The 20,671-nt window shown below is 37.0% G+C and overlaps 1 protein-coding gene across 11 annotated transcripts in view; it reads right to left on the reverse strand.

Annotated features, from left to right (window-relative positions):
- Positions 1 to 20,671, reverse strand: part of OXR1 (oxidation resistance 1) — a 240,229-nt gene that overhangs the window by 40,108 nt on the left and 179,450 nt on the right. For all 11 annotated transcript variants that reach the window (XR_006171679.1, XR_006171680.1, XR_006171681.1 and 8 more), the window contains 4 exons: positions 15,739 to 15,821; positions 10,005 to 10,112; positions 8,365 to 8,484; positions 4,565 to 4,717 (listed from right to left, as the gene is read on the reverse strand). Coding sequence is in view for 8 of the 11 variants with exons in the window: in XM_042836422.1 (XP_042692356.1) it covers positions 4,565 to 4,717; positions 8,365 to 8,484; positions 10,005 to 10,112; positions 15,739 to 15,821 (464 nt within the window). In the remaining 3 variants the exon portion in view is untranslated. The remainder of the gene's footprint in view (positions 1 to 4,564; positions 4,718 to 8,364; positions 8,485 to 10,004; positions 10,113 to 15,738; positions 15,822 to 20,671) is intronic.

A 20,671-nucleotide genomic window follows, 5' to 3' on the forward strand; every position in this document is an offset into this window, starting at 1 on the left:
GTACAAGGTAGGTTTTTTTTGTTGTTGTTGCTTATAAGATACAGTTGCACTAAGATGCAATTTTGGATGAATTCATCACAAGTCATATTAAAACCCACTTATAGTCGTGTCCTGCATTATTTTACAGTTAATACTCAAACTATGAGAAGTACATTCCTCATAGAATGTAAACATGAAGCTAATTTACACAACAGCTGAACTCCCAACACAAGTTAGAAATACCCACTAACACCACATTGCTCACTAAGGAAGCTCATTAAGCCATCAGAATAGTGAAGTTTTATCTTTAACTGTGAACCAAAGGAAATGGAACCATTAGCAGGATAATAACAATTCTTTAAAGAACTTGGATCATAAGAACTTCACAAATTCAATTTTTTTTTCGCACGAGAATCACAGGAGACTTGCTTCAGATACAATTGAGACCTATCAAGAATTAAGTAAATAACTTGTTCACTGATAAATCATTCACAGTGGCCACAAACAGTGCATATGAGATTGCTGGTTTGCAGTTTTGTTTTAAAAACACGTATCAGCACAGCTTAAGGTAGAACTACATTTATTTCTATTCACATAAACTGATTTCCAGCACTGAGATGGCTGATGATTTTCACAACAGAAAAATTAAGATGTTATGTAGTAAGCAGAAAATTATAGACTGCTAAAAAGTCAGCCAAAATAAGTATTAAATCCAACAACATTGACCAACGATATCATTTATGGGGAAAAAATGAAAGAGATTCAAAAGCAGCTCAAGCGTCTACACAGAAGTCTTTTGAAATATTATTCAACGCCTGGTCAGGTTTTACACGTGTGACTTTGTTCAAGCACAAAGCATATGCTAAGGACTAAATCAGCAAAACAGATTTGCATAATTTCAAGATTTTAAGACTCTGAAATTGTCACTATTATTTTTTCCCAAGCTTTCCAAACACAGTATATTCTAGAAATATAATTTCAAGGTGCATGAAGGAACTCCCAAAAGGATAATTGTCAAGTAAAGGTTTTAATTTGTTATATCCACTGTGGCCTGAAGAAAAAAAAGTTACCATGACTGCAAAAACCACTGAGTTTACTCAGAAGAGCAACTGCTTTTTTAAACAAATCTGGTCTCCATAAATTATGCAAACAAAGCAAAAAGCAACATCGCTTACAGTTCACTTGTGGTATTTAATGAAATAATATAAAATCTTTTATTGCTTAAATAATTTTTTTTTAATTTAAATAATCCCTTAAAATAAGGTCTGATCTACATCTGTGCCATCACATGACCTGTTTTTGATGTATTGACAATCCCAGTGTTTTGAGACACTATGGAGACCATCCAACCTTCATTCAAACAGATCAAAGCAGAAAGAAACTACTGGGCACAAATTTTGAACAGGTATCAAATGCTATTTTTAGAGCTGTTACTGCTTCAGAGGAATACCTTTGTTTGAACCATTTAAGTATTTGAAAGCCTGAACACACAGAATTAGTTTCATTGACAGTTCTAAAAGTAGTTTGAAGAAAGACAAAGTAAACTAGAAGTCTCCACTACAGCTGAGCATAGGAATCAGCATATTGTGACAGATGAACTGGTGTGCTATTGTTTTGTTTTTTTAATATGCTGCATATTTCTAATTTAATAAATAACTTATCAAACAGATTGATTATAACATTAAAGGTCTTTCCTCACCATTAGTAAAAGCAAAGGGTTACCCATTCAAGATTAACTCCATGATCTGAACAAGATTATGTAAGTATTTCTTAATAGCAATTTCAGCCAAGAGGATGAGAGGATCCAAAAGCCCAAGCAAACAGTGAGAACTATCAGAATTCAGGGCAAAAACTTTTCATGATTTTCACTGTCCATGTGCAGATTTTCAAAATGTGTGCAAAAAAAACAATTAGGCTGTATGACTGCTCTAGCTTAACATCAACATTCAATACCAGTTTCTAAAGATCTATATTAGTAAGAGAAATCAGTAACTAAATTCACGAGAAGACTCTTCATTCCTCTAAGAGTTTGTCTTTGCTTATTCTCTCTATTTTGTGTGTTAGGACACACTGGTTTTCAAAGTATCAAAGCATGTGACACTGTACAGAACTTTGGAAAATGAAGAGAGAACGTTCTTGTAACAAGGAGTAAAGTCTCACAGTCAACAAGTCATCAGCATCAAATTCCCTGACTTTATTAAAAAAAAGAATGAAATCCAATGCTTTATCTGTGCTCTCAGAAGCAAATTAAAGGAGTGTTTCAGCTGACAGTCTCAAATATTTTGTTGCAAAACTAGTAAAAAAAATTAAGTGAATTTTAAATTGATCATCTGAACATTAGATATGAAATGATGTGTATGGAACTGATCACTCATGTCTTCTCCTAATTTCCTTTAACTTGCGTCAAGTTAAGAAAACCTCTCTCACCCTCCCCAGCTACCACTGGTATGGTTTGTTTGCATCTTAAAAATACAAAACACATCCAGAATTTAAAAATGCATGTACACACTCCTATCTCCGGGACTAACCTGAACATGTCTAAACACCACAAGGTACGATCCATTTTCTTCATACCAATCAGACACAGAGGAACAGCAGACACCTTGTCTTCTGCATGCAAATAAGTGTAACAACTACAGTAGGAAAACAAGTTTAGAAGACCTTGTAAGAGAAAGCTTCCTAGCACACTCAGACCTAGGACACCAGGCAGTTGTCCTTAACATGGAACATTCCAAGAGCCTGCCTCTGAACCACTTTTCACTTTTAATTAAGCAGACTGCTTAAGACATCTTGTTCCCTTTCAATGAGCAGCACAAAAAACCGAAAACCACAGAAGAGTACTTTTCTTCAACACGGATACTGAAGAAACCTCAGTGTCAGTCTTGTGGAAGAAGCAAGCAGAGTGGCCACTATAATGGGCGTGCCTATCTACATCAAAGAGTAAGCTGAAGTGCAACCCTGCAGTACATCGGTTACCCTCTACAGAAGTACTGTCTATGATGTGGCATATTCATACCACCCAATTTCTAGATGCATCCAATACCCTTTATCTAGCAGTGGCCATAACTAGATTTCAATTGTTAGGACAATTGTAGTAGGGCAAATATTTCCTGGTTCAATTGTGATACCCCAAGGAATTCTTGTGTCCATATCCAGAGAGTCACAAGTGTGACTAACTTCATGAGACACAGAACAGTCCTTGCAAGAGAGAAATAAGACAGCTTTGTCTTAACATGAACACTCATATATGTGAAATAAACAGAGAGCCTTTTACTAGATTTTAGTTTAAGAACATCAGTCTGACTGATGACAACACCTCACATCTGTGTTTTATGAAATATTATTAACAATGATGGTCAAAATCATTTTGAGTGGGCAGCAGAGGATTAATTTTGAGTTTTCTCCAGAAAACCATCTCTAGATTTGTCATCCTGCATAGTCAGTAAATACATGGAGGAGAAGGGACAAGACACATGAAAATGTTCTAGCTGTGTAACAAATGCTAAGTTGCACGCAGAATTTCTGAAATCTAGAACTCAAACTTCCAATAGCTTCGCATTCATTCCCCATTCTCCAATCCACATAGGCTAAAGAAGTCACCTGGGGAAGAATACAGAGTAAAGCTAAGTAACTGTAGAACAACAACAAAAAAGTAGTAGAATAATAAAGTGCTTTTCCAGTGCTTATTTCTAATACAGAGCTTTTGCTAGAACACATGTACTGTCAAAAGGCCTCACATCTAGACATAAAAACACTTTCCGTCAGCAAAAATAAAATGAAGCTTTAGGAGCTTCTCCTTAGATCTTTTAGTACTAGCGTTACTCATTTGCAAATCTATTTCCAAGGAAGAGAAGTAGGTAGGTATATTTGTAGAACCAACCTTTGTGGGAATGAGAAAGTAATACAAGTACCCTGCATTAATTCAGCTTGATTGAAAGCATGTTTTTCTCAGGATTAAAATGGCTAGTAAGTCTTTTTTACTGAGGAGTGAGAAAGCCCCACCCTCAAAAGCATTCCAGGCCTTCTGACTGTTGACAATCTCGATTCCTAGAAGCTTGCACCTATGAGCTACATGGAAGTTAAATGTCAATAACTTTAAGAGGTTTCTGTAAGAACAAAACACAAAAACAAATTAAAAAAAATAAGTATTTCTACCATAATATATGTGCTATGGAAGTGCTCGCAGAATCAGAGATTCATTCTGCTCTCATTGGTCTGTTTTCAGAAAACAGAAGTGAAGCTGCTTAACTACAAATTTTCTGACAGTTGAAGGCATATTCTTCTCCATCATGAAGAGAAACTATGAGTTGAAAGAGATACTAACACAGGGAACAAGTAGCTTTCCTGTCCCTCAGCACAAAAAAGATACTCAACAGTATGACTACGGGAAGTTTGTCAGGTCAACTACATCATAACTGCATTTAAGAAATAAGTGGTCTGGGAATACAAAGAAAACAGTAAGAAGAATGTACATATACATAAGCTGATATATCTATCGAAGACAGCCTTACCCTACATTTATACTTGAAGAGTAATTTTTTTATTACATTCCATACAGTAAGTATAAAACATGAATGTTAAGTACCTTGCCATTGGTGATGTACTTGCAGTTAATTTTCAGGAACTTTTCTGTAAACGCTTCCTCCTCTTCAGAGGTAGATGACACCACTCTTGCAGTCCGAACACACGGATGTACTGGTGAAACAACTGACTCTTTCCGTTGGACTCCATCTGGATCCTAAAAAGGAAAGCAAAAGGAGAACTTTGCAGCCTGCCTTTTCATGACTAGGGAATCTTTTGTTGCGTTTATTGCTCTTCATTGACATTAATATAAAGGTAAAAATAGAATTCCAAAACCACTGTATTTCATAGGAATACTTTCATCAGAGTATTAATAAAGCATAATAAAGCATAGCTTAACTAGCCCATGGGAAGAAATGCCAGTACACAGTGGTATTCAGAATCAACCTAGGAAAAATAAAATAAGAACTCGTGTAAGGAAATCACTTAATACACTTCCACACGCAAAACCATGAGTGACAGGTAGTTAGCAGAAAGTACTATTTCCCACTTTTAAACAGAAGCCCTATTAAGTGTCTTCTGGTATCCCTTATCACATCATATATTGTATTATGTTTGAAGGTCTCTCAAGGTCAACTACTGCAAACTCCGGTTGACATTAAGCCTAAGTCTACACTAGATCAAGTTGCTTATGACTTTTCTAGTTGAGTTCAAGTCTTCAAGGTTGGCCTTTCCTAGAAATCTGTTCTAAAACAACCAATCTCACTGCAAAAAAAAAAAAAAAAAAAAAAATTCCCATTATTTAACCAGAACCTCTTGTGCAACGTTCTATACATGTTGCTGCCCATCCCTACATTATGAACCTCTGAAGATACCACGTTGTTTTCCTCCCTGTAGCCTCTCTGTATTTGGTAATACAACACAGTAATCAGGTTACCCAACAGCATTTTCTTCCCCATGCTTAAACAAAACAAAACAAAAAAAAAAAAAAAAAAAACCAACAGCTTCCACAGTCAATTCTTAAGCATGGTATTACATCATGAAATGCATGATCTGACAATCTTCCACTGTGTTCTCTCGAACTTATCAATCTTTGTCTTGTACTGAAAGTGAAAGTGAACACAGCACTGCAACATCAGCTTCAGAAGCTTCTCTGACAGGACATAATCCTTTTCCTCAACTATCTGGCATTACTCTCATCTTTTACCTGGAATGTCATTAGTCTTCACTGCCACAAAAAGGACATTATTGAACACCTTCTTCTCTACCAAGACACTAGGTCCCACCTCTCCTGCTCAGGAATAACAACATCAAGAGCCAGTCACTAGTGGGTTCTGCAAGGCTCCATTTTAGGGCCAGTTTTCCTTAATGCTTTCATCAATGACTTGGATACAGGACTCAAAAATATACTAAGTAACTTCGTGTATATCATTACACTGGGAGAAGCTCTTGACTCCTCAGACAGTAGTGAGGGTCTGCAGAGAGATCTTGACAAACTAGAGCACTGGGTAATCACCAACTATATGACTTTTAAAAAAAATGGCATGTGCTGGATTCTGCACCTGAGGCTGGGCAACCTTGAATAAATGTACTGGGGGAGGATAGGCTGGAGAGCAGCTCTGCAGAAAGGGATCTGGGGGAATCTGTTTGATAGCAAGTTGAATATTAAGAGGATCCAATAAACTTTTTAATTTGTGCATCAGATTGCCAAGTGAAGCCTTTCAGAAGAAAACCAGAAAAACAAACCAACAGAACAAAAACAGCATAAGAAAGACTTAGCCTAAGCCAAGTTACTACACAAAGACTGATGTTAAGCTTACTGAAATACATACTGGAGTCTTAGCTTAAATGCAGCTTTGTAAGAAAAAACAGGGTTTGCTGGTTTGTATTTATTCATACAATACTGCAAAACTATTGTTTGATGAAATAGAAACTGAAGCAGAAAGCTCAATCCTATTGTAACCAACTTCTGAACCTCTGCTTTGGAAAATACATTTGTCTCATTCAATTTCTAGTAACCCATGATCATAGTAAATAAAGAACTCATTACATTACATAGGCAGAACTGCTTATCATTTTTAAGTTTAATCACTTTCCAAGTTGATTTGCAAGTTCTGAGTCAGAACGAGGGGAGAGTCAATAATGACAGACATTGCTACAGAGCACAAAAGGATGTATGCTAACCTTGCTCTACCTGGGATACTAACCAGTAGAGGGGAAAAAGCATGGAAAACAAGTGCTATTAAAGAACCAAATCCTTCAGCTTTATCTTCAAGTTAAAAGCAACCATCACCTACACTGCTAATAGAAAGAGTCACCAACAAAAAAGCCACACACATAATCCACACTGAAAAGTACAAGTGATTTCTGTCCTTCACTTGTGTTTGACAGAAATCATCTAGACACTTTCACTTCCCTTAAGAAGCTTTTGAGAAACATTAGCAACAGTGCTGTTCATAAACAATTATTACCACATCATTTGATTTTTCCTGAAGCATTTAAAGGGATGTTTGTCTGATACGCAAGGATACATACAAGGGGGTTCATGTAACTGAAGAATATATCAAGTGAAAGTTAACTCTAAAGATGTTGCCAACATTCAACTGTCTGCATTATGCAAAACAACCCACTGCCTAAATGGATTTAAGCTTCAAAACTTTTTTAATCCATTTTGTTTCTTCTATGATTTCAAGCTTTTACCTGTTTTTACTGATTACATGCACAAGGCAGTTGGAAAAACAACAGAGCTACTAATATTACACTACTTTGTCCCCATACCTATTATATGCAAGCAAGCATATACAAACTACTTCACAAGACCATAAAATATTTTTTCTGACACGGCATATCTACTACATTGTAGAAAGAGCTCGAATTTCTCTAAGTGTGACAATTTTTTTCCTTTGAGTAAATTCTCAATATATACATATATTCTACATAGGTAGGCCTATACTAGCATCTTAAGTCATTCTGAGACACGATACAGAAGAAAATAGACTAATCTAGTCTATTTACTGAGCTACAACACCTCCAGTGTGCTTCTGACAGCTTGACTACACACTACCAACATATTTTGTTATTTGAAATAAAAGATAATAACTGCGAAGAGATTAGTACTGACATGTTAGGAAGCAGCTGAATAAGGTCAGAATTGCATATATTACAGTATCAGAGTCATATCTTCTCTGCATATTTCTGGTTTGAGTTCTCCCCAGGAGATTATTTTAATAGCAAACTAGTGATCCTGGAAACACATACTTTTACAAAGCTAGCTCAAAGACAAAAACTATATTTAAGCTTAATTATAGAGCAGCTTTCAAAGTTACACAGTTTTAAGTACAGGAAAGTCTATAAATGCAGACAACACTACTAAGTGAAAGCTGGCTACAATCAACACTTAATCAGCCTTTTACTGAAAACAGACATTCTCCTTAATGAAGCCAAAGGAAAACTCTTCAACCACTACTAAGGCCGGAGTGATGGCTACGATGGCGAGAGTAGAACCCTTACAAGGACAAGAATATTTATGTACTCAAAATGTCTAAATATTGATACATTCTGTAGCAATGAAAGTTACATAAAAATATCTAGTTCTCAAAGGTAACACACGGATGCAATAGGAATCAACACTTAAGATATCAATCTGCAAAGATAGTAATGTATTACTTATGACTTGAATACAAGCCATTTTTCACATAGAAAACTCATTTAAGATAATCAAATCTTGCATCTACTATTTTGCTTTCGACTCCAGGTGTTATAAAGTACTTTCTCCCCAAAATGATCTTCTTTAAGAAGAAAGCATAACATTTATAACATTCAGCTTGTAAGGGAAAAGTTACTTTCAGTAATGTGTATACCTACATTTACTGCAGCCTTGTCAAACTCTGCTTCTGAAGATGTAGGTGATAGGGGACTTATAGGGCTTAGAGAGGGGGAGCTGTCCACACTAGATATGTAGTCTGGGTCAGGAACATACAAAATCTATAAAGAAGATATAATGCAGTTAGATGTTATGCTTTCAAGTTTACTTTAGATTTCCCACTAGTTCAGCTAAATGTCATGCTTTCTCAAAATAATCTACGTGAAGTTATTTTTCCTCCAGTTTATTTTAACAGGAGTTATGAGTTGAGGGATTAAACAATACAACAAAATACTTCTTGATTTTAACTTTGAATACTATTAAATATTGCTTTAGGATATGATAGATATGTAGTCATAATTGAGTAAAGGTTCAAATAGAAAGAATTAGAAGAACTATATAGCTTGTCAGAAACACTGAGAGTACATAAAGACGACCCACTGAATTATTTCCCTTGTTGATTATTTGAGTAACCAAGAGGCAGGTTAGCAGAAGCATTTACAGACATGCCATTAGCACCAAACGTAAAAGAAAAGGAGAAAGTCTCTAATGTTATTCACCTGTTAAACAGACTGCTTGGGTGATGGTAAGCATTCAAACTTAGACTAGGTTTTGCAGCAATCAGAAATAAACATAGAATTTTAGAATGGTTTGGGTTGGAAGGGACCTTGAAGACCATCCAATTCCAACCCCCCTGCTATAGGCAGGGACACCTCCTTCTAGACCAGGTTGCTCAAAGCCCATCCAGCCTAGCCTTGAATGCTTCCAGAGAGGGGGCATTTACAGTCTCGCTGGACAACTTGTTCCATTATCTCATCACTCTCACAGCAAATAATTTAGACTAGATATTAAGAAGAAATCTACCCTCTTCCAGTTTAAAGCAATTTCCCCTCATCCTGCTACCTGCTCTTATGAGAAGTTCCTCCCCAGCTTTCCTGTAGGCTCCCTTCAGGTACTGGAAGGCTGCTGTAAGGTGCCCCACAAACCTTTCTTTTCCAGGCTGAAGAGCCCCAACTCTCTCAGCCCACCCTCATAGGATTATTTCAAACAAAAGGCTAATACTAGATGGCCTCACCAGCTACCCTATCACTTCTTTCCAGGCCTAGCTTTAAAGGAAATGAAAAGGGCTGGTAGAAGAGGGGGGGAAAAAAAAAAAAAAAGGTGTAAGCAATACTGATCTAAAAGAAATAATAACAGTAGTTCACACAGCCTTGCTAAAATGACAGCAAGCTTTAAGGCTGGAATGGAAGCATTAGATTTACTGAAGCAGAATTGCAAGCAGTAGCATGCAGTCAAAATCAATGTTTGTAAGTTGTACTATGAATTTATTTTAGATAGCCTTATATATATATTCACAAATATATATTTAGCCTGTGTCAAGTGTCATTATGTCATTAAGTACATGTAATTTAAAAACCAAAGTTTCTTGATTTTAGAGAGAGATAGTTTCATTAATTGCCTTTTTTTTTTTAAAAAAAAAAAGTTATTTAAAAGGCAGGAGGAACTCACAGATTAGAATAAAACTGAAAAAGCCTTTTTACAGAGATGTTAGGGATTTAACACTTGATCTGATAGGAGATGAAAAATATGGGGGAAAAAAAGAGTCTTTGCTGAGTAAGTAACATACGTAGTATAATAGTACCTGTCCAGGAACGACTGCTCTGGAGAAAAGCTTATTTAATTGAACCAGTTCATTGGGTGTTGTATCAAATTTCAAGGCAATACTGTTTAGAGTATCTCTCGATTCCACCTGTATTAAATTGAGGGAAAGAAAAGAAAAACAAAATCAAATCTGTAAGCAGTTAGTTCAAATGCTACCTTATAACTCTTAATCTTATGTAGATTTTCTGAGATTTTTTCATAAATTTTTAGTCTGCATACCTTGGACTGCTCCAAAATGTTAACTACCTCCTGGTTATTAGTCTAATTTAAACCTGTATGATAACACCTGCCTTCCCATTCAGATTCCAGGAAACCAAGTGTGTCAGTCACACACACTGGGCTGCAGGTTGGATATAGCACCAAAACTCTTGCTGTGTAAGTTCAATGCTGGGGACTCCTGGACACATACATTATGCTCTAAGAAATCAGACACTCACATCCTCCCTATCTTTATCTTCTCAAATCCCATTCTTCAATTACCTAAAAATTGAGACAGCCCCCATAAGTGCTAATACACAAGCTGCCTACTGAAATAAGCTTGTTAATCTGATTTTCCAGTAAAAATCACCGACATCAACAAGATCAACAAAACAGATCAGCTAGTATTAAAAGACTGAATACAAGCATATTAGAGTCAGTGATTTCTGAGTGAAGTAGTATTTTTTTCTCCATCTTAATCTCACCTCCGCTGCCTCTCTCCATTTCCCAAAACATATCCCATATTAATCAATAGAAGAAAGCAAAGAGAGCAGTTTATTTTTAAATCCCATCTACAAAAAAGTACATAGGAAGTATTTAAGGATAATGATAATCATATGATAAACAAGGATGCAACTAGAAGCTTAGCACAATAGTACATGGCTTCATAAACACTGTACCAAGGAGAAAAAAAAAAGGAAAAACATTCTATCAGCTAAGAAAAAATGAAGCACTATAAGCACAAGTATATTTTTGAGTCTAAATACAGATCACAGCGATAAAAAAAAAAATCCCATTAACTCCAGTCTTAAATGTCTTCTCATTTGTCCCTCAGCTTACACCTGCATGATATATACCTCTTCTAATACTTACCAGTTATACTGAATAAATTTATTTTTCACAGGTTTAGTTTTCCTTTTATTTACTCAAGTTTAAGTTTACTTGACAGATACAGAAAATAATCCTTTCTCTGCTAAGTGCTTCTCTTTTTTTAAAAAAACATAATTTTCAAGGGATAAGGAACAGAAGGGGGAAAAAGACAACTACACCACATTTTCTTCCTTCTGTGTTCTACACACCTGCTTTCAGGACAGCAAGTGGCTATCACTGGTTGACTGCATATCCACTGTGATATGCATCTTCTGCTCTTTATGCTCTTCCTTAAAGACATAGGAATCCCATGTCTTGTGGGCCCTGTCAACTCTTAACAAACTTACAAGATAAAAATACTTCCCTCCTGCTTGAATGAATTAGCAGAGGCAGAACAAAAAGGGAATGGGCTGAGGTGAAGGAAGGAAGGGTCATGAAGTATGCAATAGCTTTTGGTCTGACAGCAGGCCCACCTTATACCCAACCACACAGGAAAATGCAGGGCTTAGAACCCAAAGACTAAAATGCTCTACTTGTGTAGCATAGAGGTACGTCCTCGGCTAGCCTGCTCCCAATCATAGTCTACTTTGGACAGTTTCAGATGAACTAACATTCTACAGAGCATAACTTAATGCTTACTGTTAGCAGCAGAATGTAACAAGACATTCACTCTTGACAGAAGCAGTAAAGATTATACCAGAATGTACACATTCTGGTAAGTACACATAACGTAGTTAAAATTGAATGATGAAATATTTAACACTAATACATTTTATTGACATTGTGAGAATACTGGTAAATACACCTCATATCTGCTGCCAAGCCCAAGTAGAATATACAACATCAAATAATTGCTCCTCAAAACGCATTCCCACTTGACTGTTCCAAAACTCAAAACTAAACACTGACCTAAAAGAACTTAGGAAAATGAATACTTAATTAACATTTTCAAAGTTACACCACATCCTACTGGGTCCCTTCCAACTCAGAATGTACTCTTCTGAACACATTACAGGAATTTCAAGAACGCCTAACTGATAAAGGAGCAAAGTTTTTTAAATACAGAATAAAGTTGCCCTGTAACAAGTGCTACAAGCACCATGTACTTCAAAGACTATTATACTTCAACTGAAAACAGTAGTTTGGGATACCAAATACCAATACATTACTCCTTGCATTATTACTTATTATAAGCAATATTTTTATATATTATAGTATCCTAAAGTCATACCAAGATTTGAAAGCAGGAGTTGAATAATTTCCTTCCATACAGAATTTGTTATCTTTTTGTCAAGGTGCATTTGTCACCCTGAATTCATTAAACATAGCTACTGCCAAGGAAATGGCAAGCTGCTTTTTTAGAGTTATTCCTGCATTATGGTAGCTCTTCATACTGGAAGCTGCCATTAAGGTACACAAAGCTAAAACCTCTTCTGGTATTTCAGGTGCAAATGGCTTCTGCACTACACAGTACTACATGATCACAGATATGCATAAATCACAGCATTCTCATATCCTCCTTTTAGTTGGTACCAAAGCAGATAGCAAAAAAAAAGCCAACTAGATCACATATTTACAACTTACTCCATACACTACAACAAAACTGACAGCCAAATCACAAAGGATAGTAGTGTAGCTTTGTTACAGTGGGGAGCAAGACCTTCTAGCCAACTGTGTTGTGTAACTATATAAACAAGTCCCTATCCTTAGCTTCTACCTTCTGTAGTCATTTACATATGTATAAAAATAAGCATGAAATTCTAAGCCAGAAAACGCAGATGTTATGCATATGACTAGCTAGAGCAATAGATACTTAAGGTCCACATAGCCTGTTTTACTCTTCTATCACTATCCAGATCAAACACCCTTCAAATCCCCTTGTCCCATTTAACCATAGGTAACTCTCATTAGCCCTTATTTCATATGATGACTGTTACTTCTATCCACATTTGTCACAAACCAGTACACAAATACCTTCTTTTCTGCCAGATTAACAGTTGGCAAATTTATTTTAGAACTTTATTTAAAGGATGCCATCCGAAAGGATTTGGGAAAGCTTGCAATGATAGCCCACATTAATCTAATCAGATTCAACAAGACCAAGTACAACACAATGCAAGTGGGTTGGGGCAATCCCAGATATGCCTACAGACTGGGAGAAGAACACATTGAGAGCAACTCTGCTAAGAAGCACTTTGAGGCCCTGGTGGGTTAAAAGCTAGACATGAGTCAACACTACACACTTGTAGAAGTTCAACAGTATCCTGGGCTATGTCAAAATAAAGGTGGCCAGCAGGGAGAGGGAGTTGACTGTCACCATCTGCTCTGACCTCATGGGGCTCTCCCTGGCATACTGCATTCATGTCTGGTGCCTCTAACGCAAGAAAGATGTGCAACTGTTGGAGCAGAACCAAGAGGAGGACTACAAAGATGGTCAGAGGGCTGGAGCACTTCTATGAAGGCTGAGGGAGCTGGGCTTTTTCAGCCTGGAGAAGAGAAGGCTCCAGGGAGACACCATTATGGCCTTCCATCTTATAAAACAGGAGAGAATATTTTACAGTCTGACAGAAGGTTTTTTTGTTTTGTTTGTTTTCTTTTAAACTCAGAGACTAATGAGGCACTGGAATAGGTCTAACAGAGAAACTGGATGACCCATCCCTGGATGTGGACCAGGTTAGATGGGGCCCTGGCCAACTGATCCAGTGGGTGGCAACCCTCCTGACAGCAGAGCTGTTGAGAGAAGAAAACACCACTGCCAAATGCTTCAGCCCAATACCAGCCAATATCAGATTGTGATACTTATCTACTAATTTTTAAAAGGCATAGTTTCTCTAACATGTAATTTCAAGAAAGACGAAGTCTTCAAATATCACAAGTACACCACCAAAACCAATTTTAAAGAGCTAACAATAGGATAAACAAAGTAACACACTGTTACTGTGATGCACACTTTCTAAACAACTCAAAAACAAAAAATTATGACAGCAGCAGCTCAGGAAGTCAGACAAGAACATAGCCCTGGCTTTGGAATGAAGCATCAAGGAAAAAAAAAAAAGTATGTAGTTTATAGGAGTCCAATCATTCTAGAAAGGCACACATAACTTCTCTACTTTCAAAAAGTGCATTCAGCCAATCATTACAATTCCAAATAGTCATCTGAGTTTGAAATCTAGCAAACTTTGACCTGTTTGATGATCACCATAAAAGCACTTGCTACCTGAACTCCCTGAGATAAGAATGGAAATTACTCCTAATTCTACCTTGAGTAGCTGCATTCATGAGCCACTGTAGTTCTGTTCTCAGCATCCAGACTAACTTGCTTTTAACTAACACAAACAAACTAGTAAAGAATATCTAGAAGCTGGACTTAGCACCAAAAAACTACAAAAAGATGAACTGAAAAGAGTGACAGTTCAGTGGTAATAACTCTGGCTTAAGACTGTTTTAAGATTCTGCTCTGCTATACACTTGTGTTTTCTTTAATTGATAGCAGACTCTTCTCATGACTGTTTCACATACACCATGTTTCAGAAGCTTATTCACTATTTCAGGAGAAAAGCACAGCCTTTATTCCCCAGAGTTGAACAAAACCAATAGAAGTCACATTTACCTTTCCTCAGTAGCTAGAATTTAAAAAGCTGAAATTTGTTTTGAATTTCAACTTCAATTCTAGCCCATACTAAAGGCTTTCTTAAGCTCCCAATTGGAATCAAGCTAATGGAATGCATCTTGCTTTAATACACATTCTCTGACTCTCTCCAAATTATTGTCACAGACTTCATAGTCATTAAACCGTATCATTTCAGTTTACTGTAGCACTAAGAGTTAAGTCTTCCTTATCTCCTATTCTTATAATAAGAACGGCAAAGAAATCAAATAAAGCTATTCATAAATTCTCATTTTTATTTTACCCTGACCAGCTCCAAAAGCATTTAAAATAACCATGATAGGCTTCTCGCACTTTAACATTAACTCTACAAAAATTATTTATAGGTTTATTTGCAGTGTATAACACAAGACAGATAACTCTCACTTCAGTTTCCCTTAGTAACCACAAACGTGAAAAGCTGACTGCAGTACAGTTTGAGGGTCATTTCAAGAACAGAACAGGCAGAGAAAGGCTCCATTTTCAGATACTGCTGGAGGATGAGATCTGTACTGCAAAAGGTATGGATCTACGAAATTACTAGAAGGCAGCTGTAAGGTCAGTACCAAAATACAGCCAACCTTTCCCTACCCTGAAAAACAAAAAAACCTTCATTCTATTTTTTCCCCTCCTGATTCCCACAATTCATTAGCAGTGCTGAAAGCAGGCAACATGCACGTGATTTTAACTAATATTATTTACTGTTTCTAACTGGCTAAATGGTTCAGCTTTACATAACATGCTGATTAGTCTGGTGTTGGCAGTTTATTTTTTTTCTTATGAAAAAAAAAAGCAGAAAACTTATGAAGAAGGGATTTAAAAAAGCATTACTCAAGTACTACTGGCTATCTAATTGCTCATTTAGTTTAAAAAAAAAACATCGACAACACAGATTCTAAGATTAAAGGCAATGCATATCACCAGTTTGCCTATATTTTGTAAAGAAACTAAATTTGCACTTGGTTTGCAATGACATTTTAATAATCAAGCAGCAACTTACAGAATATTCAATCGTCCCTTTAGGCTTTTGAAAAGACATTCGTCGCCCATCTTTCTTGTCTGCCGTCTTCTTCTGGCCAGTGTCTGAAAGAAATTGAGGCAATGCGCGTGTTAAATTCATTTTCCTCTCAGCACTGTCACAGGCTGCTGACTACAGCCCCGTGGGCAGACATCTAATTCACTGGTTACACAGCTTGCTCCCAGTGATTCTGTCTAACAGAGAGCCAGCTGCTAGGATAACGACTTCATTCCCTTGCAGTGCTTTAAGCATTTGACCAATATAAACCACCGATAACTAGGAATCAATCAACAGGCTAAGTACTTGCTAGCATCCAGGAAGCTATTAAAGAAGAAACACTAAAGAGGCAATCTACCCCACTAGACTTCTGCAAGTACTGGTTTAATCGGTTTTCTATTACAGCCAGTCTGCTTTTGTCTAGTGGGCAGGTGGTCTGGAATTCTGGTGTGTTTGAACTCATCAGCTTTTTTAAGCTGCATGCTGTTTGGTAAGGACAGAGTATTTAAAGCTTTTGTGTGAAATGAAGTGCATTCATATTTAAGTTCAGAATTATCTTGCTTGTAGCAAACACACCCTATGAATAAACAGTAAGATACTAAATAAATAACACAAGAATACTCCTTTTATTGCTGCTTCTTATCTAGATGACCTCCATTTCATGAACCAATCAATAATGTGTACTTCAAGTATATTCTAGTTTTTGACTGATCAGCTTGATATCACCATGATTAAGACAACAGAAAAGTGTATCTACATGACTCAACAGAAATTATTTAATACTATATCTTTAGAAAAGGTTATTTTAATATATCCATCTACGGGCATTTTTTTTTTTTTTTTTTTTTTTTAAGATGATTCTATTAAGTTGCACCTCTGCTACAGGGCTTCCATCTTCAACAGTAGTATATCTGCTACATAGGATCCCAAAATATTTAATGAATGAGATGGCATGTTTCCATGCTGCACTGACATTAATTACAGTATTTTTCAAAACATTCAAATTTCTATTGCCATACCTGAATATGTTCAGTTGAACATTTCAAAACACCTTGAAAACAAGAAACAAACCTTACAAAACATGTTCTTCTGCACTACCTTACCACAGATACATTGAGGGCAGAAAGAATGCTCTGCATTTACTTAAGCTAATACGTAAACTTGATGCAGATTTGCAGTGACTCCTACACATCACTGTTTTTAATTGGTAACCTGACACCAGCACTGGAAAAGAGATTGAAGAATGCTTGTAGGAATCCTCTTATCCCAACTCCCCCAAATTCATACACAGGTAGTTAGTTGAAGCTGTCAAGATACAAGAGAAAAAGGAACGCAGCACAAATTGCTTAGGAAGTTCTGCAGTGACAAAAAATATAAAGTAATCTAAAACTTCACCAAGTTTTTTACAACTGTAACAGTACTAAAGTTGTAGAGGACCATAGTAAAAGCAACTTCCAGCAGACAATGTTAAGTATTTTACAAGGGAGTTGTCATACAGCTAATTCCACATTTTGTATGTACACAGGTCGCTTCTAAAGCAACGCCTCCTATTTATTTCCATGTAAACTTATCAGACACAAACAGCACAATAGCACTGACGAAGCAAATTCTCAGCTACAAACAGTATGTTTCAACACAGTCACCACCACTAGCTATGCATTATCGCCAGCCATGAACAAAAACCAGCATGCTACATTCAAATCTGCACCAGCTGAGGTGACACACTGTTTCACAGCTGCTATGACAGTGTCATTTCTTAGGGAAATTTTTCCCATGCAGTCCATCTTTCATCAGCCCAAACCGAAAGGAGTCAAAAGGCTCTGAATCTAGATTATGTGGTAGGTAGGACAGTCCAGGCAAGATGAGCAATGTGCTCCACTGTCTTCCAACTGATACAGGGCATAGGAAGGTTCAACCTCTACTGTCTTATCACCAACACTCACCCCAACATTGTTAATCAACATAATAAGGTAAAAGGCATTAATTTCAGAGCAGCCCTCATATTAACAACTAAGTGAGCAAGAATGCTCCCATACTCACAAGATAAACTTTTGATATATAGACTAATTATGGCTACTTTTAACAGCTGTGATCAATAACGAAGATGTTAAACCTACTTTCAAACACACTCTAGGAATTCTGAGTCTAAAAAACTGTAGCTTGGCATCCTGGCATCTTCATTCAACACATTAAAATGTACGTCTTCCATAAATTACTATTTGTATCTTAAAAAGGAAAAAAAAAAAAAAAAAAAGAAGCAAATATCTAAAAGAAATGCTCTCTTCTTCCAGATCAAGATTTTCTTGCCACACCTCCCACCTGACCTTGCAGAACAGGCACACCCTTGGCAAGGTGTGGAGAACTGCTAACAGCCACCAGACCTGTAGCTGTTCCAAGTTTTCCTTGGAATCTTATTAGAACTTCACCAGCAGCCTCATTTTCTGTCCACAGCAGTTCAGCTCAAATACTCATACATGAAAGTCAAAAGATGCAGTGAGACAAAATGAATTCATTCAGGACCCCATACATATCTTAAAAATCTATACATTGAGTAGGTCTCTATTAGAAAAAGCATCTTTACATGCCACCATTAGCTAGAAATATACAAATCCTGTATATCAAAGCGCTACTTATACATATATATACACACACACACTCATTTGCATATATGAGTTTTTTCCTCCCTAATCCATACCTGCTTTTCAAAGCAGATGGACTCACTGTGCATCACAGACTTCAGCGCACTCGTGTCACTTAAGAAAAACAACAGCAACCAGGGCAGGGAAAAAGCCTGCTGCAAGCACATGTAAGGAAAGCAAATCCCACAAGATCTCACAGCACCCAGAAGTACATATATAAGGTACCCAGAAGTATACATACTTTTTTAATTTCCTTTTTAAACATACATTCCCTTCCATGCCTAAGGCAATAATTCTGACCCTTACTTCAGTGCCCACTTCAATTCTTTCCCTCTGTGATAGCATTATTTCCTGCTCCCCATTTGGATACAGGATGCTTCACTCCTGACTTTGACGTAACTCTCCTGAGGCTAGAGGAGATGGATGCAAGCAGCACTAAGCTATGTTTGTGCCAACTACCTGGCTGGCAAAGCATAGGACACTGCTATTTAGACTCCAAATCTCCATCAGTATCAAATGCTTAAGCTATCTATCTGTTCATTGAGAATCCGTACATGTCACCAAAAGTGTCATGAACTAAACTAGGTGGTATTTCAACTACAGAAACGAGCCAGAATAGCAAAGACAGGCATTCTATATCCTGATGGCATATTGTAAAGCATCCAGAACTCTCACGCTGAATGAGTAGGCTATTTAAATTTTCAGAGGAAAGTCAAATAATCTTTCAGCCATCCTTATATTCCTAGTGCTCTAGGAGGCCAGGGAAAGCTGAAACAACTGTCAGAGCAGGATGCAGAGGTCTGAGAAGACCCCAGCACCAATGTGAATCAGTCTTATCTTTTAATTTACTTCTCTGGTGAAAACACTGTTCCACATGGGCTCATCTTAGTAAGCTGGACACAACCAGCCAACAGTAAGCCTGCTGGGCCACAAGAGACTGTTGTTCTCAGAGCTCAAGTGTAAGAAAGAACTGATCCCATTAATCACACTGTGTCATGCAGGACCTCAGGAGACAGTGTATTCAGGAAGTGCACTTGTTAAATGTTATAAGATCTGCAGCAATAGTGCTTCATAGAAAGAAAACTCAGAACTGTTTTCTCAAGACTGTTTATAAGCATCTAAAGAGCAGGAGTCAAGTTGATGGGGTGGATTCTTTTTGGTGATGAGTAAAAAGAGAGCATGGGGCAAAGGGCAGGAACTAACACAGGAAGTACCATACTAACACAAGGAAGAACATCACTGTCAGAGCGACTGAGCACTGGAACAGGCTGCTCAGAGATTGAGAAGTTTCCTTCTCTGAAAATACTCAAAGTCTGCCTGGATGCCGACCTGTGAGATCAGGGAACTGCTGTAGCAGGGGGTTGGACTCTATCTCTGGAGGTCCCTTCCAACTCCTACAATTCTGTGAAAAGGAGACATTTTGTAGCATTTGAGTTGATGCTTTAATTCTAAAATGCTCTTCAGTAGGACTGCCTCTTTACCACACCTTGAAGTCTTGAAGCAGAAGAGTAGGTGTCACATCCACAAATAAGAAAGTATTTGAACTGTGTAGGACTTGCAAGACTAGCACTAGGAAGATACAGAGGAGAGCCTGCAGAATGACACCAGACCAACGCACAGTGTGAATGCTGGATACAGTATAGTATCAGAAGTATACTAGAAAGTATACAGAAAGTATACAAGTATACAGAAACAGAAAATGAGATGAGCAGAGCAAGAGAACTGTGAACACAATCATCAACAGATGTAGAGAGCAGGACTCTCATTATTCCTATGCATTTGTTTATGCAAAGTAGGAAGAAGAATTTTAGAAACATTATGTTTGAGGAACAAAGAGTTTTAGATAATGGAACTTTGACCTTAAAATAATCAACTGAATAGTTAATAACAGTTAACAAAACTTTAAGACCACTTTCCAGGTGAAAAAATTAATAAGCTAAACAAGCATCCTTGGAAATAAAGCAAGCTGAACAAGTCATCAATTAATTGAAATTATATGCAATTAGTAGCTGAGCTTATTAGGATCAAGAAGATGGAAGTAAAACTTTTTTATTATTACTGCAAACAAGAACTGTACGTTATACATTAGATTTGCATGAGTTTAAAAAGAGAGGCAGAGGCAGCAGACTCGTTAAGTGCCTGTCAAGGGCAATCTTCTGCAGGATCTTAAAAACCACCAAAAAACAGACACAGAACATATGGGGTAAAGATTAAGAAGTGAATCACATAAGTAAGTAAGAAAAGTAATCTTGCTTTGGAAGATGCTCTAATATGTTGTT

The sequence above is a fragment of the Centrocercus urophasianus genome, unplaced genomic scaffold, assembly GCF_019232065.1.
Source record: "Centrocercus urophasianus isolate 14NV4802_14NV808 unplaced genomic scaffold, USGS_Curo_1.0 seq_11, whole genome shotgun sequence".
Taxonomy (NCBI): Eukaryota; Metazoa; Chordata; class Aves; order Galliformes; family Phasianidae; genus Centrocercus; species Centrocercus urophasianus.